This window comes from Grus americana, chromosome 1 (assembly GCF_028858705.1).
Source record: "Grus americana isolate bGruAme1 chromosome 1, bGruAme1.mat, whole genome shotgun sequence".
Classification (NCBI taxonomy): Eukaryota; Metazoa; Chordata; class Aves; order Gruiformes; family Gruidae; genus Grus; species Grus americana.
In genome coordinates, this window is record NC_072852.1 from 211,524,228 (window position 1) to 211,548,910 (window position 24,683).

A 24,683-nucleotide genomic window follows, 5' to 3' on the forward strand; every position below is an offset into this window, starting at 1 on the left:
ACTTTAGTCCCATATGGGATCAGCTGGTGGGAAGTATCCACCTCTGCGTGCAATAGCTTTAGACCTGAGACAGGACCACACTTTGAGAAGTGCCTGTGGTGTCCTGAACATCGCTACCAGCATCTTGGGGTTATTTGCAGAAGGAATGGTCCAAGCACTAGGTTTAAGGCGCCGGGTGCACCCTGCACCCACCTGCAGTTACAACTGGTTGGCCACAAGATCTGCTGCACCAGTTCGAGCATCCTGCACCACCAGTTCACACGGACGCCACGTTTTCCTGCTCCTAACACCTCCATCTGCCACCAACCCCTTGACACACACAGCTCACCCCCTCATCGCACCACCTCGCTAGGGACGATCATCGCTTACCCACTAGCACGGTTATGACCTTATTGCTGGCATACTGCTCGATTTCTCGCAGCCACTCGGGGAGGCACCGGAAGGATTCTTCACAGGTGATGTCGTAGGTCAAGATTAACGCGTTAGCACTGCGATAGTAACTCTGCGTGATGGACCGGAATCGCTCTTGTCCTGCTGTGTCCCAGATCTGCAGCTTTTGGCATAACAAGGTAGGGTGGTAAAAGGGAAAAAAAAAAAATACTTTTTTCATTTGATATCAGCACTGTTTTGACCTAAAAAAAACGCCTTCAGGATTAAACCAATGCTGGGAAAGCACTTAGCTCCTCTCCCCTCTGGCTTCCCCTCTCCCAGTGTTTTTTTTGTTTCCATTCCTGCACTTGTGGATTGAAATGCAAGGCACAAAGTCAGCTGGCACTGCGGCCCCTGGAAGCGGCAGATCTGCGGGCTTTCATGCGACTTCCAGCATCTCCCCCTGTTGCGGGCAGAGCTGCTGGCCTGGAGTTACAACCCAGGCGCTGGAGTGAGGAAGTCACTTCTACCCCTGAAGTCCAACCAACAGCAGCATCCGTCCCAAGAAGAAATAAGAAAGCCTCTCCTCTCGCTCCCAGAGGCAGTTTTAGTTATCCCGCGATGATGCACGGACAGGTGGAAAGCACAGGACTGACCAAGGGGCTCAGCCGAAGGCTGATCCAGGGACTCGAACGTGTTTCCTCTCTACATCTCACCCAGTTGCTCGCTGCCTGCCTTCCCAACGCGTAGAACTGGTTGACACGTCCTTAACTATATCAAAGAGGTCATGAGTGTTTGCCAAAGCCTCTGGGTCCAGGAAGACAACATGCATTTCCCAATACAAACTAAACTCATACTGTTTTTATTATTTGACCATATAATAGTTTTTGGTTGGTCATCAAAACCTCAGTTCTTCAGAAAGGCAGACAAAGAAACAAACCTTCCCAAATTAAACCATTTCAGCATAAAAAGAGTACTTCTCTGCTTCAGCTTTTATTTTTTTTAAAGCACCCCTCCCTGGAATTAAATATGTGAAAGGTTGATTTCCAGCCAGAGTCCTGTGTACTCTGGGCAGAAAAAAGTAAAGTATTTGAGATTTTTTCCATGTATTCAGCAGCCCGTAACAGAGAAAACCTTATTCTTGCCCAGTTCCAAAGTCGAACTACGCCAGCTACTCATCATAAATGTGTTAGTCTGCAATGAGAGCTTCCAGTAGCAGCTTTCAGACATGGGGTATGATTTTGAAAAAGTACATTTTTTGCAGAGAAAGTAATCTGTGGCTCACAGCTCCTGGGCACCTTTGTGCTTAATCTCTTGGTATAGTTGTATTTAAACGGCTGAACCTGGCACCTACAGTTAAGTGACATACAAAACCATAACTTAAATTATTTGCACATAAAATTTAGATAAAAAACAAGTCCCTGTTAAAACAAACCAGCGTCCAAACTCTGGCAGATGGAAAAATACAGATAATTTTGTTGTTGCTCAGCTATTTCCCAGGAAAAACATCTACCGATTGGTCTACTGGTTAACTCCAGCTTATGTATGTTTTGCATTTATTGAGAAGATCTCCAAGCTGATAAAAACTTGGTGTGAAGATGTTCTTCCACTGCTTTAATATAGCAGACATTGAAAGCAAAAAGGATTGCCCTGGAGGAGAAGGTTTCTCACTGGCTGCAGCTGTGAGTCCACCTGTGAGCTGGGCGCAGAAGACAGGGAAGAGCCCCTGACCTTACAGCCACTGATAAACTCTTCCAGCACACAAAATGCGGGAAAATCTCACACTTCACCCCGCTGATTATTTCTGCCAAATAAAATATTTCACAGCAATCATTTTACTTGTATCAATTTTTTCCTGAGGAACCAAAGGACAGTGCCTGACTCAGCCTGCAGAAAACCTAGACCTTTCTTTTCTGGGAGCCAGCTGACGCTTCCCGTTCTCCCAACATTTGAACATACCTTTAGCTTTATGCATATGAACATTTCCACCAAGTACACTAAGATCACAGGTCCATATAGCATAGCCCTCTGCAGCACTGAGGATGCTTAGCTTTGACCAGCATAACTACTATCTACTTGGCTGGAATTCGTGTAGCTCCCTAGTACAGGTGTTGTACATATTTTTGGTTTTATTAGGAAAAGCCAGGCAGATCAAAAGCCCCCTCAACTGCACAGTGCCGTTTCAGCTCATCTGTCAGCAAGCTTTAGTAGCCACTCATATCTGAGATGGCTTGCACACAGCTTTCATGCTAGCAACTCCCTCTCCACTGACTTTCAAATGCAATTTTGAAAGCTGGAAATTATTTTTCCCCAGAAATCTATCACTTATTTTCAAGTCTGAAAACCCTTTTGGTAAACAGCTCTGCTCTGTCATCCTGGATCCCAGCAGACATGCAGGAGATGCTGCCTGGCACAGAGGTGCAGTCACAGCTCAGGCACTGTTTAAGGAGCTAACAGTCACAGAAGCACCTCGTTTGACTGAGATGTCATTTTCATTGTGTTATGCTCTGACTCATTCCTGCTTTTCCCGCTCATTAAATGTTTATTCTCAGTAGCACTGCTTACTCAAAAAGTTTCAGCTACAAGGTCACTCCCTGAAAGAAATCCATTTTCCTTTCGGACTCCAGAAGGCTCATTCAGATGCCCAAACATATCATACTAAGCTTCCACCCAAGCTTGGTCATTATGGCTGAGCTCCAGTGACTCCAATTTACTCCACTGGTGGGGTCAGGAGAGGGACTTTGATTTAACAGCTCATTATTTGCTGTGTGAAATATATTTGGTATACCAGCTACCACTTGCTGAGGCTCTGTGAAACACAAGCCAGCCCCAAGGTGATTAAGAGACTCGCTTGGGTGGACACTCGTGCATTCATCAGACATGGGCAGGGCAGCAGGGGCTGATGAGCGAATTGAGGTTGTAGAGCTTCCCCGAACCATCCTTGCTGCTGAGACAGCCCATGTTGGCACAGCTGCTCCCAACTTTCTCTTAAAGAGTTTGCATCCTCAGTTCAAGCTAGTCTTAAAACAGGCTTATGTCATGGGAGCAACAAGTCAAACGCAGACAAATCCTTAGGGTAAGTCCAAAAACCAGACCTCAGATATAAACGATGTTCTTAAGGCTCCATCTGTACTTGATAGGGAACCAGATGCTTGGGAAGGAGAGGTGTCTGAAGTGGATGGGATTAATTTTCCTCAGAGATTGCTTTTCTCCCTCTATTGACCAGGACAATCTTGGAGATAGCTGGTTTAAGCCAGGTATAAGGGAAAAAATTAATTCCCCCTTCAGTGCAGTACTTAATCCATTTACCAGCTCAGATCCTCTGAGCTGCTCCATTGGAGCTGGTTTTGGCTGAAAGAAGCATCTCTGCTGTCCGAGGAGCCTGGACAAGCAGCATCCATGTCCTGTCCAACCCTGCTACACCAGACGCCTGCTAATGAGCACCACAAGTACCGAGCTAAGCACCGACACCACAGGGGCTGCACGTGATCCTCTCTGCTTTCCCACCTGCTGCTCTGTCCCACTTGCACAGCAATGTGCTGAACATTAACTCTGTCAGGGGAAGGTATTTACACCTCTTGACCTTCACCTGCTTCGGCTGGAAAGTCTTCTGGTCAAGGACCATCACTTGCCACAGGTTTGTACAGCTCCTCATGCAGCGAGGTGGCAGCCTGCTGACATAATCATGACTTAAAATCTGTTCTAAACTTAGGAACACACCACCTGATTTTCTTAAGAAACATCTGCACTGAAATACAGGTGGGAAAAAACCCCATGGCTGAAGATTTGCATAAGTCCACTGTTTCCACCCCATCACTCACACAAGCTTAAAAATGGGTCTCGATGTCACATCCAGCCACTGTCACACTGCTGCTGCTCTCCCATTTGTTCACCACTAGATCTGATGATGGCAGCAAAGGGAAAAACCTGTTTTCCATTTTGATGCCTGAGGGTTTAATGCAGGCAGAATAATTCCAGAAGGAGCTCAGGGACCCTAGACATCATGACATTAGAGGCTCAGATAACCATACTCTTCCCCCACCTCTTGGACACCACAGTAGCTCTAGCAAAATCTCTACTAATGAACGAAGCAGCACTAGTGATGCTCAGGCACTGTTTGGAAGTTAGCACAGGGCAAGGAAAGCAGCAGTTTGATTGCAACCACCCTATTTTGGAAGGTGAAAGAGTCAATAATATGGAGGACATCGCCCTTCTCAATTCAATCTGTTGACTGAAGCATAAGTATTGTGACCATCTCTGCTTCTCCCAAATCCATAACTCAGCAGAAGTGGAAGATGAGCCTTTGTTGTGCAGAACCACTCAAGTCCAGAAACCTGCTCTCCCCAACAGCCATCCTGGGAGCTCACAGGAGAAGACCTTGATCGAGCATATCCCAGTGGGAATGCAACAGATTTCTGTTTACCAAAAGTGCCACGAGCAGAGGTTTGTGCTTCCTCAACCCCGGCCAGGCACGATCTCAGTGTCTCCTAAGCAAGGATAGAGTTTTGCAAGATCTCCCCTTTCCATTTTCTCCCTTAGAGTATGATCCTGATGGTAATTGTGGAGAGGGGCACAAAGATTGTTAAGACCCAGCGTTGCCTGAGCCACGCCAGACAGCCCTGAGCTTCCCCACGCGCCGTCCAGCAGCGAGAGGGCTGCAAGCAAGAAACCTCAGCTATGGTACTGCCACACAAGTTTACACTTAAAACCATCAGGCTCCTACCTTTACTTTTTCACCATTTATCTCCACGGTTTTAATCATAAAGTCAACCCCAATCGTGGCTCCTTGACCCGGTGGGAAAAGCCCCTGAAAGAAAACAAGAGTTTCATTAAGCAAATTCCTATAGCAAGACAAAACGCTCTCTGGGTGCCAATCCTCACCCTTTTCCATCCTCAGAACTATTGCTCCCTCATCCCCTTCCCCAGACACTTATTTCCATCACATTTAGAGAGGAAAACGTGACATTCCCCCATGTGGGATGAGACGCCTTTGCTCCCGTGACCTCACGCCTTCCCTCTCCCCTCCATCACACGCCACAGCACGGCAAGGCATTTCTGGCAGCTCCCAGCACTGGGGTTACATCCCTGCGCAGCGTTTTGGGATCGAAGCACGGAGCCAGCCACTGCTGGTGCAACAGCAAGGGCAGGCATGATGCTGGTGGTATTTGATTGCAGCACCATTGGGAAGGAGCAACAGCAAACCAAAAAAAAAATTAAACAGAGCTTTTGGATTTCTGGTGTCTAGGTCTACAAAGTCATGTTGATTTTGGGGCACATCCATCCCCTACAGCAGCTGCGCTGTCAAAACACAAGCAGAAGTGGCCACAGACTTTTTGTAGTTAACCCTTTGGGGTTGACTAGCTTTATTGCCACCAGCTGTCACATGCGGTTGGAGAGTGCTTAACATCACCACTGCTTTAAAACTAAAATTAGCAGTGAGGGAGAAAATCACTGACAATTCCTAGTGGAGAGTGCAACAAAACACCCACAACTTCTGTTTTATAGTGCATCATACAAAACTTTCTCTTGCCCCAGATCACAGAAGCCTGGTTCTTTCCCTGTTACTGTACCATAAAAAAAAAAAAAAAAAGTCTGATGTTTAACAGAGGACACTGGACTGACAGCCCAGCACCCAGATTATTTAATTATCTATTAATGACAATAACAGGCAGAACTTTGTGCAGCAAGGGATGGGGAGGAGAAGGCACATAGGAGCACACCAGGAGATATGCTGGTCCTTACAACCTGTCCAGAGCACCTCTAAATCAGGAGGAGTTGTCCCAGCAGCTTTCAGAGGGGACTTTCCACCTTCAGAGAGGGATGAGTTTCTCCAGCACAAGATCCCCAGCAGGACCAAGTACAGCACTGGACACAGCTGCGCTGCTTGTACCAGTATGTCGCTATAGGTGATGCACACACCAAGAGCGTGGACAACAAAATGCATTGGAGCCGTGATGTCAGCAGAGCCCTCGGTGCAGCCGCAGGCTCCACGCTCCCATCCCAGTGCTGTCCCCACCCCGACGTCCCACATCCAAGAGGCAGCCAGCCTTACCTGAGTGAAGCGACGGACTAAGCAGGTCTTCCCCACACCAGCGTTGCCAATTAAAACAATTTTGAAAAGGAAATCATAATCTTCCATACTCATTTACGCAGCTGCAAGAGAGACAGAGAGCGCAACACGATGTGAACCAAGGTGGTGGGGAAATGCCCTTTTATTCCTGCTGAACTTTATACCTCCAAATATTCAGAACAAAGGTCTCCTGGCACGTGCGTTGCTCCTCAGATAAGGGAGGAGAGCCCTTCCCTCTCCAAACTGGGGCATCCACGTAGACCAACGTCAGCTACTGCAAAACTTTGGCTACGTTTTGGCTTTCACACCATCTCACGTGGCCGCCCATGAATTAGAGATGCTGGTTTTCAGCTTTCCAAGCAACGCTCCACAACCTGAGCCACTGATTTCCCCGAATGTTTCTTTTGCTTTTAACAACATCAGCTCCAAAGGACAATGTGGACTTTGCCATGTTGTCCAAGGGGATCACATAATTTATTTCTGTTAGGGCAAAAGCCAGAAACCCCCCATGAGCTCCTGCAGGCAGGCACTGGGTACCCACAGAGCAGGGCTGGGGCACACATAAGGGCTGAACAGATGGGGAAATTAAAATAATTTTACAATGAAAGCAGCAGCATTTGCCTTACAGACTGAAAGAGCTCATTTGCTAAAATCATAATGGGGAGTGGGGTAACAGTTTGGCTGAAGTATATTAGGAGAGGATTTTAAAAAAGAAGAAATAGTAGAATCCATCAGGAAAATTCCTACTAAGATGATTTTCTTTGGTTTTGTGAGGATAGCTTGCCTGGCGTAAAGCACAAACGGGAAGTGAACACAGAGGAGCCTGGGGGTACCCAGCACACATACCCCCACCAAATCCAACCTCCTTTGCAGGATGCAGAGACTGATGTTTCAGCAATGTCACAGGAGATGGGCAGGGTTGCCTACACAGGGGAAGACCTACAGGGCTTCCTTAGGCCACTCGAAGTATGGGGATGACCAAACAGATAAATGTAGAGTTTGCTGCAGCTGAGGAAGGCATGATGAGTATCCACACCTCCATCTCCAGTGCACCCACGGGTGCTGCTGACACCACGACCAGAGAAGGGGTCTGTAACCTTCAAGAAAAGCAGCAACAGGCAGAAGAGATTCAGTTGGAGATTTTAGGGAGACAGAAAAACCCACAGACAAGGGAGCAGAAGGGCTCCCTCGTCCAAACCCAGGTGTGTCCAGGAGGATCCAGGTATTATACATGGCATCGAAGACTTGTCCTCAAGACTGGTCTGGGGTAATGGCATAAGATATCAGTAAAAAGACAGGTTTACAAGCCGTCAGTTGTAAATCTGTTGTAAAATCAGTTGTAAAATCACCAGGTAGGGTGATACCTAAGCATCGGTACCTAACCCACCAGTACCTATAGATTTGGCTCTATCTCCTCATCCAGTGCCTAAGATGGGGAGGATGAAAAAAAGTATTGTGAAATTGCTATCCTCAGTAAAGCCCCAGATTGCTTGGAGGGATTTTACGGAGCTGATGAAAGGAGCAAACACAGCACAGGCGAAACAAGCTTCTCTGCGCTCAGCCCAAAGGCAGAGTGCCCTCTCCTGCTGCCTCCAAATGTCCTTCCTTGGGTGGATGCGTGTGTGTGTGTGTGTGTCAGTGTGTCATTGCCACACACCAGAAGGCCCCAGCTACAGACCCCAGACCCACCATACAGCTGTGACAGGCTTCTAGTCAAACAGCCAGAGAGTACCAGATAAAACTGAGACAGTCTGGGTCTGCCTGGCAGGGCACACAAACAGCTCTCCGAGCACCACCAAGAGCCTGGGGGACCTGAAAGCAAAAGAGGTGGAAAAGTGACTCAGCTGCTTCATGTGTCTATGTGATCCTTGGCCTTTCCAGCAGCCTCAAAAAAAGGGTAAACACACCAATTAGTGACTAATGATCTGCCTCACATCAGCAGATGGTTAGCAGGGACACGGCTGACTCACAGGCAGACGTTTCACCTCGCCTGGGCCAGTGACACAGCACGGCACTTGCCCTACTGCTGCTTTGCTGAGCTGGAGCTACGGTCCTCTGCAAAGTGCCACCGAACAGCAGCAGCTGGAGCTGTCCTGGGGATGCTCTAACCTCGCCTTGCTCCAACACACAAGACCTTGCAGCTCCCTCCTATCTCTTAATACAGTGAAAGAGTGGGACCTTAAAGAGCAGCCTCAAAAAATGCCCTTTATTTTCTGGGGTTGTTGTTTTGTATCTCCATGCCTGGCCTTCCCCAAGTGGGACTGGGTAACAACAACGGTGTTAAGAACCTGCGTGGCCAACACACCAGAAGGCTGTGCTGCCATTCAGTGAGACCTGGACAGGCTGGAGAGCTGGGCAAAGAGGAACCAAATGAAATTCAATAAGGCCAACGTAGGGCCCTGCACCTCAGGAGGAATAACCCCAGGTACCAGTACAGGTCAGGGGTTGACCTGCTGGGAAGCAGCTCTGCAGAGAAGGGCCTGGGAGTCCTGGTGGCCAACAAGCCCTCCCTGAGCCAGCAATACGCCCTTGTGGCCAAGAAGGCCAATGGTATCCTGGGGTCCATTAAGAAGAGCGTGGCCAGAAGGTCAAGGGAGGTTCTCCTCCCCCTCTACTCTGCCCTGGTCAGGCCACATCTGGAATATTGTGTCCAGATCTGGGCTCCCCAGTTGAGGAAAGACAGGGAACTACTGGAGAGAGTCCAGCGGAGGGCTACGAGGATGATGAGGGGACTGGAGCATCTCTCGTATGAGAAAGGGCTGAGAGAGCTGGGGCTGTTTAGCCTGGAGAAGAGAAGACTGAGAGGGGATTTCATCAACGCTTATAACTATCTAAAGGGTGGATGTCTAGAGGAAGGGGCCAGACTCTTCTCTGTGGCACCCAGTGACAGGACAAGGGGCAACAGGCACAAACTGGAACACAGGAAGCTCCATCTCAACATGAGGAAAAACTTCTTCACTCTGAGGGTGACCGAGCACTGGAACAGGCTGCCCAGAGAGGCTGTGGAGTCTCCTTCTCTGGAGATATTCAAAACCAGCCTGGACACCATCCTGTGCAACCTGCTCTGGGTGATCCTGCTTTAGCAGGGGGGTTGGACTAGGTGATCTCCAGAGGTCCCTTCCAACCCCTACCGTTCTGTGATTCTGTTGACATTGCTCTTACAGTGAAGGCTAAATATTAATACACAGTTTCAAGCTTTCGCACTAGGCAACATGAAGAAAAGTGTGATCATCCACTAAAAGCTATTTCAAGACTAACAAGACTTACTTAGCACTGGATAATTATCCTTGGGATGCTTTAAATCCCAGAGGGCACTGCTCCCTCCTGGGGGGATTTCAGTTCTATTACTTGTATCCTAAACAATCCAACATTCAAATTTATCTTCTCAGGAAGCTTAGAACTAAACTTCCTCCACCAATCTCTGAGCTCTGAAATGCTAAATGGCTCAGACATACCCTAGAGTTATGTCTGATCCCCTTCATTAGGCTCCAAGACTAATCATATGTGATAATGACCCCAAATGGAAACTGGAAGATGAGCCAAGGCCATAAAACAAATAACACAACCATGAGATTAAATGCCAGAACTGAAGAGACAAAAAAGTGGGGGCACAGGAGGGGAGAAAGCAAGGACTGAGCAGTAAGGAAGAGAGAGAAGTAATTTGGGAGGTGGAGCGGGCAGGTGAGGTTGGCCATCGCTGCCCTGTCGTTCACCAAAATCGGTGTTTCTCCCTGACATGCACACACACTAACCTACCGCCGTGTCAGCGCTGAACACAGAAACATTGCATCAGTTACTGTTAGGAAATCTCTTCCTCCTGCAAGCTGAGCCTTTCAGCCAAGTGACCTTTGCTGCTGACTCAGGCTCACGCAACCCTCCCTCTCCCCAGGGAAGATGTGTCTCAACCTCTGCCCCGCTTGCCACGGTTGGGAATGTGCATCTCAGCAACACATGACACTTTGAATTATATGCCTTTAAAAAAAAAAACAAACAAAAAAAAAAAGAAAATGCAGAGTGCAACACTCTTTGCTTGGGTTTGGGGTTTGTCTTTTTCCTTTCTATTTTCTTGCGTTCGCAGGCGCAGGGCTCTGCCCTTGCACCGCTGCCGTGGCTGAAGGCATTGGGGCTGCAGCTGCCTGTCCCACCCGTTGGCAGAGACAAGGCCCTACAGCAAGGGCAGGGACGCCTGTCCATGCCTCAGCCACCCTTAACCGCGTTTGTTTAAATCACAAATAGGGCTGGCTACAGCAGAGACAGGCCCTACTGTGAGATGAAACAGGAGCAGAGCCCACAGCTGGCAGCCAGGCAGAAAACTGGGTTTCATAGCCGTTTCTCCCAGAGGCAGTTTATACAGCTCGCACCCCATCCCGCCCTCACAGCTCATGACCCCCGGGCTGTTGCCACCAGCCTCGCAGGGGATCAGTTTTCACTGAATCATAGAATGTCCTGAGTTGGAAGGGACCCATAAGGACCATCGAGTCCAACTCCTCGCTCCACACAGGACCAGCCGAATCAGAGCATATATCTGAGAGCATTATCCAGACGCTTCTTGAACTCAGTCAAGCTCGGTGCTGTGACCCCTTCCCTGGGGAGTCTGTTCCAGTGCCCGACCACCCTCTTGGTGAAGAGCCTTCTCCTTGTTTTGCAGGGTTTTGTTTCATTTGGGTCACTGCTCAGCTCCATGCCATTGCATAGTCCCACACATGGTCACTGCAGGCAGGAACAAGGAGCCAGAAGGGGTGAATCAAAGCACAGCAACCACCAGAGATGTGGTCCATCTGCAGGAATGCAGCCAAAGGACAGCAAGGCACATTTCAGGCTTACCTGGTTTTCTTTACTCGGGCAAGACAGTGCAGTAAATGCTCTTGATATTTTTCAATTCTTAATTCCAATTCAACCAAAAGATTGATGAGATCCACCCAAAACTAAAGCACAACAGCAGGGGCTTTCACTCCTCCTTCCCCCCATGCAAGCTCATACAAGCAAGCTCCAGCTCCCACAGAGACACCCAAAAAAGGAGGCGCAGAAGCCATGGGCTGCCTTCCCCATACAGCAAGCACTGCTGCAGAGGCAGATACGCACCAGTCCTTCCTGCTTTGCCCAGTGTCTTGTTTACTAGAAGCTCCCATGGTGTGGTCAGCAGGACTTGGTCCTCTGTTTCACACTGCTGTGAGCTTTTCACTGCCTGTAGATGCTGAACAGCAGCACAGATGATGGAGGAGAAAGACACACTCCCTCCTGCTCCTCCTGTTAACCACAAGCCATGAGGCAAGGTGTTTATCCACAATAAATACATGCTTCGGGGAATAACATACCCAGGTATGTTTTCATTTATTCCCCTACATGTTATCCTCTCCCTGCATTTGCTCCATTCACCTCTTAGTTCTCCCTGACCCACTTTGGTTTACCTGATAGTGTTTATCATCATCTAAACCAATTATTTTATCATCTTCCTGCAGTGTTTTTTCACCTGTTAGTTTGAATGAGCACAGAGGGTTCCTCCTCTTCTCTGACCTGCTCTGACTGTGTCATGCTCAGCCTCTTTGGGTACCAACTAAGTGGCAGAAACACAAGGCAAAGGTTCAAGTACTACCTGGGAGACATGAATGACTTTAGAGTTCTCCTTCAGATGGATGAAAACCACAATTCTACCTGTTCCTCACCAGCTTTTATAGAATCACAGAATGGCAGGGGTTGGAAGGGACCTCTGGAGATCATCTAGTCCAACCCCCCTGCTAAAGCAGGATCACCCAGAGCAGGTTGCACAGGATTGTGTCCAGGCAGGTTCTGAATATCTCCAGAGAAGGAGACTCCACAACCTCTCTGGGCAGCCTGTTCCAGTGCTTGGTCACCCTCAGAGTGAAGAAGTTTTTCCTCATGTTGAGATGGAACTTCTTGTGCTCCAGTTTGTGCCTGTTGCCCCTTGTCCTGTCACTGGGCACCATTGTGAAGAGTCCATTTTACACTAGGGCCAGCCTTTGCACAAAACAACCAGCAAGTATGAGTGAGATTTTTAGCTGATAAAGAAGCTGGCACTTCTTTCTCAACTCCTTTGCTCAAGAAAGACTTTGCACCTCTAGGCATGGTGAGAGCAGGCTCTACAATGACTTTGCCCCAGTCGTTTTGGCTCATGGAGCCAAAAGTAGAGAGGGAGACTTCAAAAGAGCAAGCCTTTCTCAGGTGACCACAAGGTGTGCCCACCTCTGCCTGTCTTTTACCCTCCCTGAAGATCACAAGATACCACATGCTCAGGAAACACAATGGAAAGCTTTCATCTGAAGTCAAAAACCTTTCATGTCTAAAAGAAAGTTTTGATGCCTTTATTTTAGGATAACAAAACAGAAATAACCTGGTGTTTCTAAACCTCCATGGTACCTCAGTCCTCTTCTGAATTAGAGGCACAGGAGTCATGGAGCAGCAGTTCGCATCTCCACAGGGCCAGGCAACAAAAGGAGCAGGGAGTGCATTGTATCACCTTCTCTCCTCACCAGTCTCACTCATGGCTTTTAATTTCCTGTAGCCTGAAGAAGCATCAGGCACCTTTGTGGGCGTGTCCTGCTTACAAGCTATGGTTAGGGGACCACAGTCCCCAAATCAGGACAGGTCAAATCAGAGCAGGCTTAGTGCAGCCGGGTGATGCAGACCCATGCATGGCTATAGAATCATATAATCATTTAGGTTGGAAAAGACACTTAAAATCATCAAGTCCAACTGTTAACCTAGCACTGCCAAGTCCACCACTAAACCATGTCCCTAAGCACCACATCTACACATCTTTGAAATACCTCCAGGGATGGTGACTCAACCACTGCCCTGGGCAGCCTGTTCCAGTGCTTGACAACCCTTTCAGTGAAGAAATTTTTACTAATATCCAATCTAAACCTCCCCTGGCACAACCTGAGGCCATTTCCTCTTGTCCTATCACTTGTTACTTGGGAGAAGAGACCAACACCCACCTGGCTACAACCTCCTTTCAGGTAGTTGTAGAGAGTGAGAAGGTCTCCCCTCAGCCTCCTTTTCTCCAGGCTGAACACTCCCAGCTCCCTCAGCTGCTCCTCATCAGACTTGTGCTATAGACCCTTCACCAGCTTTGTTGCCCTTCTCTGGACACACTCCAGCACCTCAATGTCTTTCTTGGAGTAAGGGGCCCAAACCCGAACACAGTGCTCTAAGTGCGGCCTCACCAGGGCCAAGTACAGGGCGACGATCACTGCCCTGGTCCTGCTGGCCACACTATTTCTGATACAAGCCAGGATGCTGTTGGCCTTCTTTGCCACCTGGGCACACTGCTGGCTCATATTCAGCCAGCTGTTGACCACCACCCCCAGGTCCTTTTCTGCGAGGCAGCTTCCCAGCCACTCTGCCCCAAGCCTGTAGCGTTGCCTGGGGTTGTTGTGACCCAAGTGCAGGACCTGGCACTGAGCCTTGTTGAACCTCAAGCTCAGTTGGCCTCAGCCCATTGATCCAGCCTGTCCCGATCCCTCTGTAGATCCTTCCTACCCTCAAGCAGATCAACACCCCCACCCAACTTGGTGTCGTCTGCAAACTTACTGAGGGTGCTCTCGACCCCCTCGTCCAGATCATTGATAAAGACATTAAAGAGAACTGGCCCCAGTACTGAGCCCTGGGGAACACCACTTGTGACCGGCCACCAACTGGATTTAACTCCATTCACCACAACTCTTTGGGCCTGGCCATCCAGCCAGTTTTTTTACCCAGTGAAGAGCTAGGTAGAAAAAACTATCCACAGCTGCACAGGCCTCTCCACATTTAGGGATAAAGACTGAAACTATATGATACCAGAAATGCTGATAATTTGCACCTCAGCTCTATCCCACCTCAAATCCTCATTTACAACCTACTGCTTCAATTAGACACAAATGGATCTGCAGCCTCTTCCACCTGCTGGGATCTAACCAGTAAGTCAGGGTGGGTTTTGATGTATTTATACAATTCTTAATGAACAAGTATTTTGTGCTCTTCATCATCCAACAGCTATAAACAAAAATAAATTTACCTAAACATCTCAAGTTCAAAGAGCAGCAGTTATGTATACAGATATTACATTGATTGCACATGCTATATGAGCCAGGAAATTCAAAGCTAAGACTAATATTTCAAGCAGAAAATCATTCCTTGAGGGCCAGAAAATTGCAGGGAACTCGGGTCTGGACATGCTGCTGCATTACGTAACTCAGGATAAAATATTTTCATTTCCAAAGCACCTGCCAACCCAAGCGGGATCCTGCACTCAGCAAGCACGAGCCCAACTCATGCCCCTCTGCCACCCAGCAGCCTGGGTTTCCTCCTACTCCCTTGCCCACCTCCCTCACTCCTTCTCTTTACAAGGTTTAATTTCACTTCCATCCACACAGGAAAAATTAAGAGAGATTTCATCCCCAAGAAAAGCCTGGATTGCCCATGCCTTGGCCCTGCTCTGTGCTGGTGGTGGCAAAGCCACAAGGGATCCATGCTCTCAGCCAGGTGGCATACTAAAACTCCAGGGATGTCTTTCCCAAATTCAAAGAAGAAAGATTTATCACAGCCACATGGGAGTTGCAGAGCCTGGTGTTTCCCATCTCTGCCCATCACGCTTGCCATTCCAGGTGAGCAATGTCCAGTTGCCTGCAGACTGGCAATTCTAAAAGTGCCTCTTCATCAAGGATGGGCCCTCATAAGAAGGGAGAAGGTCCCGAGTGCAGAAACACCATGCCTCTAAGTGTGACTTCCCAGGCAGAAACACAACAGCTTTTATCCTGCACATGCATCACCTATGGACTATTAGTACACACACCTCCGTGGTGCATAGGGCTTGCAGTGTGCTCACACTACCAGTGACAAATTCAGGCTCAATAAGTCCATCCAACACTTCCAGAAGGCATCAAGCAACTACGCATACAGGGAGGCATGGGGCTTCCCCATGCACAGCAGCCCCATCAGCATTGGCTGACCAGCTGCCAGTCATTTAAAAGTCTAGACACATTAAAAAAGAGCAAACTGCATCCAAGCTTTCCGGGTAGAAAAAGAAGTATACTATGAAAACCTCAGCCCTACACAAAAATTTTATTTGGAGAGATTCCTGCTCTTCAACCCTTTGCTCAGGACATTTCTCCTACAGAAAGCAAGTGAGCTGAGTAGGTGCAAGTTCTCACATACCACAAGTATGTTTTATCTCTCAGAGATATTTCTATAAAACGTAGAAGAGCTAAAGTTGAGAAGTTTTGCATCAATGACTGCACCGAGCACACAGCCCTTACCTCTTTTGCCACCAGGGAAAATTTGCAGCTCACCAGACTCTTTTGATCAGGTTGTGGCTCATACGTTACTTGGCCACCAGGAGCTTGTGCAAGTGCTACAGAGGAACCCACAAATCAGCGATTACGGGCACTTCACCATAAAACAAGCAGGTAAATCCAGCACCAATATCATCCCAAGGAAGAGCTCAAACCAGGAGCTCTGCTTCACTGGGCAGAAGTTGCTTGGTGGAGCAGGATGCTCAGCTGTGATGCTCATGCTCAACACGAGAGGGCCCAGCCTTGCCACAGCCCGCGGCTGGACACCAGCTCTCCTCACTTCCAGAGGTAACCGACTGCAGACTGCCCTCTTCCTCTGTCTGCTCTGCTTAACGGTGGAGATTACAGATCTCACATTTAGGAGCAATCTTTGGATTTTCACATGCTCCTGGCATCCCCTGATGGTGAAAAGGCCTTGTGCCCATGCTGCCCATCCCTGGGTAAAGTCTTCTGGGTGGCTTTGCTAGTACTAGTGTCAACAGCAGCATTAACAAGCATCATTAATCATTTTTTGTTGGATGGTGTAAGGATGGGTGATGTTTGGGTTGAACGGATCCTTGAGGGTCTCAGTGCCACCAAAGGCTCTTCAGGAGAGACCAGGCAAGTCACAGCTTCTGCAGTCCAGTATCCTCACTTAATTTTCCCACCTTCTAGGGGGAGGGAAGACTCTGTGACACTGGTAATGCATTTTGGTGTTGGGAATGGCCGTGGAAGTGCAAAATATCACATGCAGACAGCAAGTTATATTACATCAAGTATATCTGAGGATCGAACCATTAATCAATGATGATTGTCCTTGCACAGATAAATGAACTAATCTAATTTCTGCATTACTTAAGAAAAATGAGATACGCAAACACAGTACTTGCAAAATAACTAATAGAAAATTAATTTCTTTAGGATTGAAAAAAAAAAAAAATGCTGACATCCACATCCACAATGCCACAATAGTTGGCTGGTGAGCAAACCACACACCACCAGCAGCATGTCAAGGATACACACCACCTTTGGAAAACTGTTTCCAAGCATGAGAACAGCCCCACAGTCCATTTACCAGTAGAATCTGGGTTCTGACTGCAAAAAAAGTCGGTACAATTTCAACACATGCTTTTATAAACATCTTTCAAGACATACCTGGACATGGAGACTCAATACTGCATGCTCAAAACAACACTCCGTTGGTTTTGGCCACATTTTAGCAAATCATACGACCACCAAGCTGTACGCTCCGCAGCAACACATTTTGCATGGAAGTGGTTAAAGAGTCAGCCAGCACAGCAGACAGGCTGACTTCCAAGCGTGGAAAACTGCATTGCCAGAAATCCAGCCAAAAATGCTGGTTTATCCACTCAAAAAACAACAGCCTCTTCCCAAAGGGAAAAAAAAAATACAAAATTATTTTTTAAAACTACAGCCAAGCATTAACTGGAACATGTCTTGCATGGAACAGCCAGGAAAGCTTCTTAAGTCCAGCTCTCTACAATGGGAAATAAAGCTCCTGCATTGAGACCTGACCCACTGAAACGGGGAAACCCATCAGGACCTTAGGTGAGAATTTCTCTGCCTTTAGAAACCAGGTGCAGGATCAGGCTGAACCCCAGCTGTCTCACATGAGCTGGGCAAGGTTTCTGGGGACAGCAGCCCTATGGGCAGGGAGGCAAAGCTGGAGGAAAAATGATTTGCCCTTGGTGCAGAAGAAAGGCTTGTGCACGTTAAGCAGGTACAAGGCCAAGAAGTCTTATGATGCATTAGTTCACTGGGCGGGCATGGAGGGTTTGAGTTGCATGACACTCGTATGTGGAGATGTTTTGACACTGGGTGACAGGGCTCTGATAAAACACTTGCACGATTAGACAGTTTGACACCAATGTTTTTGACAAGATACGAGAAAAGCTATCACAGCTAAAGGATTTCAATAAAATATTTACAAGAATGTCGTGACTCAAATGAGGTTGCAAATGCAGAAGTAGCATAAGTGTATGTCATTAACCAATGACATAAGTCCCATAAATGTACTGTGAAATGTATCTACATCAGATTGGGTTATAAAAGCGTGTCCAAGAAAATTTTCTTAAGTTTTAACTACAATAACATCTCTCACTGCTGTTGACCATCTTATTTTGATTGTGCCAGAGACTGTGGTATGAACAAACTAAAAAAACTTATTAGTAAAAATTTGTTTTATAAGAATGCTTTTTAATTAAAAATATAAGCAGTTATTTCCGTCTCTTGATTTCTGCTCCAGTTAGCTTGTGATTTACTAGGATTTACATCACTTCTCCATCAAACCTGGTAGAAGTAACATGTAATTAAGCCTTATCTAATCTTGCTTTCATGTGGCTGAGCTCAGTGTCCGCAGGGCTATGCTTGGTACCCTGCGGCTTGGGCTGCGGCGTCCATGCAGCACTGTACGTGATGCTCCTGTGCCGTGCCGTGCCATGCCACTGGTGAGGCCACGCTGGGCCAGCCCAACCGTGCCCTGCAGTAGCAATCATAAAGCTAAAACCTGCTGTATTAGGGTGGAAGTTTGCTGTTTGTTCAGAATGGACAACAGGATCCACAGCAAAAATTACTTTTGGCTCTTGTTTCTGGGGCTTGGGACAGATATATCAGACCTAAAGGTAACTTTCCTGAAATATAATAATAAATTAACAATACCAGCAGTAAAGGGAAGGGGTAATATGCGAGATAAAAAAATCATAGAACCATACAGTGGTTTGGGTTAGAAGAGAACTTTAAAGATCATCTATAGTCCAACTCCCCTGCCATGGGCAGGGACACCCTCCACTAGACCAGGTTGCCCAAGGCCCCATCCAACCTGGCCTTGAACACTTCCAGGGATGGGGCATCCACAGCTTCTCCGGGCAACCTGTGCCAGTGCCTCACCACCCTCATCATAAACCAAAAACACCCAAAAACTAATCTTGCACACTGTTCTTGACAACATATTTCATCATCCATTGAGTTGATCTTACTATTATTCAAACAGCTAGACCTCCTCTGGAACAGACACAGTACCTACCACCTCTCTATACCAGACTCAATCTGCTTCCAGTATCACCAGATCTCTAAAGAGGACATGCACGCTCTCCTACTACAGCTACTTGCATTTCTGCTGGTTCTCTTAAAACAGCAAGAATCAAAGCCCAAACTGCAAAAGCCAAGACACTACAGCTGTAAGAACTGTACCTGCACTGTAGAAGCTGTAAAAAAGGGGAGATAAAAATCATGTTCCTTTGAAGTATTTGGACTGATAATGTTTCACTGAGAGGAGCTCAACCCCTAATTAGCACCTCTCATACATTTTGTGTCTCAGCCTGAAGCACAGCGAAGAAGCCTTCCCAAGACAATTGCTTGAAGGAGCTTTCTCCAGGAAGGAACACAAAATTATTAGGGCAATTATTTGCACAATACAGGTAAGCCATCTTCAATCAGTCTTCCGCATCTCAATTTTGTAGGGCAGCATCTTCTTGGTGACTCAAGAGGGAGGCTGGCATCCCTAGGCAAAACTTTCAGGTGTGCCCTCTCATTCAAGAGCACACCCTGCTACTACAGAGTAGGGCTGTTAAGAGAAAAGGGTCTTTTTGTTGGGTTTTGTTTTTTTTTTAACTTACATGAGGAAGTGAAGAAGTGATCCTGCGTTTCAGCCGGAGGCTCCCTTATCGCAACCACACGTGCAACGTCAGCCAGCCACATGGGAGCTGGGCATCGCATCCCTGTGCCACCACAGTAGGAAAAACAGCAATTTCCAACAGCGCATTTGCATTTAGGAAGGACTTCTGTCTCTGTTATGCATTTTAAAGGAAGGTTTCTCCTCCAGAAATGATAGCTTTTTTGAACATGAAGGGATGGAGGAATAAAATAAAGTGCTACAGGCTCCTGTTAAGATAGCATTGGCTATTTAATTCCTGACCAGGAGGGGGGTGGAGAAGGTGCTGGAGCAGCTGAGGGCAGCCTGGGAAAGCTCATCTCCCAGGTCCCCCTTCCCTTCAGAGCTTAAAATCCCAAACCAGGGGGCCCTCTCTGCCACTAAGATCATGTTTGGGGTGAAGGGTCTAGGCTAGTCCTAGGCTGATTATTGCCCCAGTGCTCCCCAATTTGTCACCTCCTCTTATTTCCAGATGGCAAACACATTTTACCTGTAACATCATACCTGCTTGTGCACCCAAGTACACACGCTTCTGCTTCCAAACAAAACTGCACCACCAGCAAGAGTGTTGTCCCCTCTAAAAAGTTGTCCCCTCTAAAAACGCTCTCATTTGATGGAAACCCCCCAGGCGGGATCGGCCAGCCTGTCTGGCGAGCAGCTGAGCTGTCAGGGAATATTCTTTGCATTTCTGCAAAGAAACCCTTCAGTACAGTTTTAACTGCAAGTTATCTGCCAGAGAAGCAGATGTTTCATGAAAACAAATTCTTCAGAGGGGGAAGAAAGTGGAAATAGACTTGGGTGTAGCTTCAGGGCTGGTTTAAACTGATCTAAGCCCTGCTGTCTCCAAAGAAAAGGTTTCCAGCCCAGCCCTGCCTGCACCCAGCACCCTGCCAGCTGCAGGAGGGACCCAAACCAGATGGGAAAAGATTTGGGGGTGGGACAGCAGCATTTCATTTTTGTAAAGAAGTATCTTTACCGTAACTAGTATCTCTGCAGTGGTCATTTTATATCATAACAGTTCCTGAGTAAGATTTTTAGAAGGATATCGCAGTTCTCTTCATACAGCAAGGAATAGTATTCACGTTCTGGATAAATTTTAGCTCACATGCTAACACATAGTCTGTTTTCAGTTCCCCTTACAGTTTCAGGTGGTTACAGTACTTTTCATTCGTCCTAAATCACCACAAAAGTACAGTTACTCATCTAGGGCAGCTGACTGCTGTTAAAACCTCAGTTCAGCTTTGGGCCAGCTGCAATTCAAGAGACTGCACGGGTTAAATTTGACACTGAAAGAAATCCCCAAAAGCAAAAAAGCAGCTCTTTAGTGGAAGCTTTCTGCTCTAGGTCTCCTACAACTGCAGGGACATTACTCAAACAACTCACCTAAAAGGCTGAAATCTGGAAAAAAAAAAAGTTAGAAAAAGTGTTCCAGGGACAAAGCCTTTGACATTTATTATTTAGAGCTGATGCAGCAAGTGGTACCTTGAGGGCTAAAGCGGGCAGACCCCCCCAAAGCCAAGCATTGCATGTGCATGCACACACACGCATTAAAAGACCACATCGGTCAGAGAAGCTCTCTAGCTCAGATAAATCATGTCTTCACCTCTGCACACCTCTACTCCCAGCTCAGCTACTCCCCATCTCCAGCCACATCAGTTAATAAATTATTGCAGAGGCTTGCAGATAAAGATTTGCATTTGGAGGGAAGGCAAAGGCACAACCGCAGCTTCTGCAGCACCAATGTTCACCCTTTTGACGTTGTCAACATTCAACAACCTTATGACATAGCCCAAGGTCTCCCAATACACAGCATGTGCATGCCCTTTGCTCAAAAATCTATTCCCATCACAAACATGATCTCCCAGGGCTTTTCCGATACAGGCATTGCTGTGTTATATATAATACCACATAAAAATTCAGAGATTGTCCTTTACTACTGATCTCCTGGCAGCAGCCTACTGAAGTTTTGACCTCTTTGGGACTAACATTAGGAATAGCAGAAAGCTATTTCCTTTTGTTGACTTAAAGCAAACAGTAGCCAGTCCTCTGTAGACACCGATGCCAACATGACGTGCGCAGCCGGGGCAGTGCTGTCACTTCCCAGCTAGGGACCTTCACAGTCACGGCTTCATGGTCATGGGGCCACGACTTGGCACATCAGCACTGTGTTTATGACCATTTATTTTTATTCCTTAGCAACAGCGAAGCTCTAGGGGTTGGGTTTTGGGCTTGGTTTGTTTTGGTGTTTTGGGGGTTTTTTTGGTGTTTTTTTTGTTTTTTGTTTTTTTTTTTAATTTTATTGAATCTATATTTAGCACCCTGAGGAAATTCCTGAGCAGAAGATAGCAATTTTTAAAAGAGAGGACAAATGCTGGCACTCGAGATTTGCTGACAGTAACACCACCCCCAGGCTTTCAGTTAGCATGAAGTGCTCAGACCTGGAGCCAACAAAAGTCCTCACACGGACCAGACATCAAGAGTCACATCCATCACATTTTCTGCCTTTGCAAAACCTTGCCCAGGCATACGAATAGGAAAAGATTTATTGGCTCATAAAGTCTCTAAACCGTTTGTATCGTGTGTAAACCAACATCTCCAAGGCTCAAGGCTCTGAACCTCATCACTCTTCAGCAGCACTCACGGGTCCCACGATCGTTTTTGTCCTGTGGGAGTCAGAACCCCTCAGTAATAGCACTGTCTCAAAGAGAGGGGAAAAGAAAAAAAAAAACTTCAGCACAATACAGTAATTCTGAACTAAGACACTGTTCTTACCATGAATCATGGAAATATCAATATCCCCCAGCTCTCTATAGCTCCCAAGCAAACATGCAAATTAAATCCTGCCTAATCTACATGAGAAAAACAAATAACACCTGATGTTTCCCAACTCTGTTAGCAACATAGCCTTTAAAAAAAAAAGATTTAATCATAGGAAGGATAGAGAAATCACATGGCTCAGCAGTTTCATTGGTTGTCATGGCAAATGAAAATCCCTGCCTCTGACTTGTGTGTTTTAGAGGAAAGGAAACAACAAAAAAATGCCCTTTTTTATGACTAGAAAGGAATGTTTCCCTAATAATCGCTTGTGAACCCACTGCACACTATATATAAACAGCTGCTCCTTCCCAGGGAAAACGTTTGCTATTTCTTACTGAGCGTCTCTCAGGGATCCAGGCAATTCAGCCCCAGCAGACACTGAGGCGCGGGTAATGAGAATCATGTGCTTTTTAAACGTGGTGACTTCTTGCCTGCCAAAGGGAGCCTGCACTCACTGGGGGGGTCTCGGCTCCATGACGGCTCCGCCACCGGCTCCCAGCACGGCCAGGGGAACCTGGCAGCAGCACAAGTCCCCTCCCCTGCTCCCGTACCCAGCATCACCGCAGCATTTCTCGTCACGTCTGCTAACGGGAGCTTCTTCATGTGCTCTCAAAGCAAGCCAAAAATCATAAGCGTTTGTGTGAGTTTTCATCTGCCAGTCAGGTATGAGAGCAAAGACACCCCGGCGTCTGCCCCAACACGTGCGATCCAGAGCACCTTGCACCCCGCCTGCACGCCCAGCACCACACGCCCTTCATGGCAGGAGATTTTTCTGAATACAGGCGGAAGAGAATTTCTGTTCCCAGAGAGCCTGCTCCTTCCTGCCACGCTGCCTTTTTGGTTTTGGCAGCATGCTAGAAGTCTGGGAAGTTGAGGTTATCCACGTGCCAGATTTACACCGCTCATTTCACCACCAGGTCTTACTCGGTTGGTTTTGCCTCCAACCCTTCCCCTCCTGCAAATCTTTCTCTTCGCTCCTGGGCTCCTTTTGTCTAGCAGGAGCAACAGGACCCTAAGGAATAATGTTTATTATGTGATGTTGTAAGTGATGCTCCTCTGTGGGGTTTTTCTTCTGCCACCCACATCCCCCGTGATTGCACGGGGAGGACCAGAAGTTGCACAACCACACACGTGCGGCTGGCTGGAAAGCAGCCCCTTCTCTAATGAAAGCCACAAGCTCCTTCCCTTATATTCCCCAAAAAGCAGCTGTGCATGAACCCGCACCATCACACTCCACCGCCGGCTGTGTACATACACCGAGGGCCGTATCCGACCCAAGTCGCCGGTGTCAGCGCACATTTGCGCTGCGGAGCCTTCATCGCACCACAAATCGAACCGGTCTGTGGTCCTCCCCAAACTTCATCCACAAAACTGAGCCACAATCAGGGCCGCCCATGCAAATTAGCTAAAGGCAACAGGAGGTAACAAGGATAATTAGTTTGGATCCTTTCTTTTGGATATCAGGCAGAAGGAAGGAGATTCATCATCATCCTCCTCCCTGGCCAGGCTGTGCCTGCAGGACCGCAGGCGAGACACCCACTTCTCATTTACAGCCTGCACATACCAAAAGGTCATTTTGTATCGAGCATGAGAAACAGATTTCCACAATGACTTTACAGCTCAAACACTGTGAATTGTATCACAAACCTCATACCTTAACCCTTACCCACACCACCGAGCCGAAATGGCAAGGCTGCCGAAGTTACTGGAAACGCAATCACAACCCAGGGGGCAAGGGAACGCAGCTCTTTCACCCAGGCAATAAGCCAAAAGCACAGAAAACGGGATCTTTCCATGCAGGACTCCTGCCAGAGTACCCCTCGGCACGCCGGTCCCGCAGCATCCCTCCCGTCCCTGTAAGGGCTGCTGGCTTGCACGCTCAGTCCTCCAGCGGTTCAGGGTCCGGAGCGCTTCTGGGCTGCCGTGCACGTGGGTGGATGCAGGGAGGGATGGGCAAGGGAGAAAGCACAGGCCAAAGGGGAATTAAAAGGCAGGCTGAGAAGAAAAAGGAAAACAGAAAGAAAGCCAAAACAGAGCAAGAATAATTCTCTATAAGGTATTACAGCAGAGCGGGCTGACATGGTTGGACACCACACAGTTTTAATCCTTTAAGTTGAAGGGATGTGACAGAGCAAATGTTTTTCATCCCAACTAGGAGACTTCGTCCAGAGGCTAATGCCAGCTAGTTACACTCAGGTGTTCGAGATCATGACGTACAATCCTTAAAGAAAAGCATTTCAGCTACCAAAAAAAAGAGACTGCATTAGCAGCTTCTTAAAAACATATATACTTTGACATTTTTCTTTAGGATACAGCATATCAAAGGAGATGCCATGAGCCAGACAGACTGTGCTTATGGGGGTAAGGAACATCCCACATTTGTTCATTCCTTGTATTTCCCCAATTTTACACAAAACTATCTGGACTGCCGCCATTTGTTCTTTAACAAAACGGGCAGTCTACCCAAAAACACTACTTGTAATTC

General features: G+C 47.4%; 1 protein-coding gene across 1 annotated transcript in view; it reads right to left on the minus strand.

Annotated features, from left to right (window-relative positions):
- RAB30 (RAB30, member RAS oncogene family) overlaps window positions 1-24,683 on the minus strand; it is a 51,737-nt gene that overhangs the window by 10,230 nt on the left and 16,824 nt on the right. Inside the window, exons 2-4 of the mRNA XM_054838463.1 lie at window positions 6,422-6,522; window positions 5,093-5,176; window positions 370-553 (exon numbers count right to left, since the gene is read on the minus strand). Of these exons, the coding sequence (XP_054694438.1) occupies window positions 370-553; window positions 5,093-5,176; window positions 6,422-6,514 (361 nt within the window). The 5' untranslated portion in view covers window positions 6,515-6,522. The remainder of the gene's footprint in view (window positions 1-369; window positions 554-5,092; window positions 5,177-6,421; window positions 6,523-24,683) is intronic.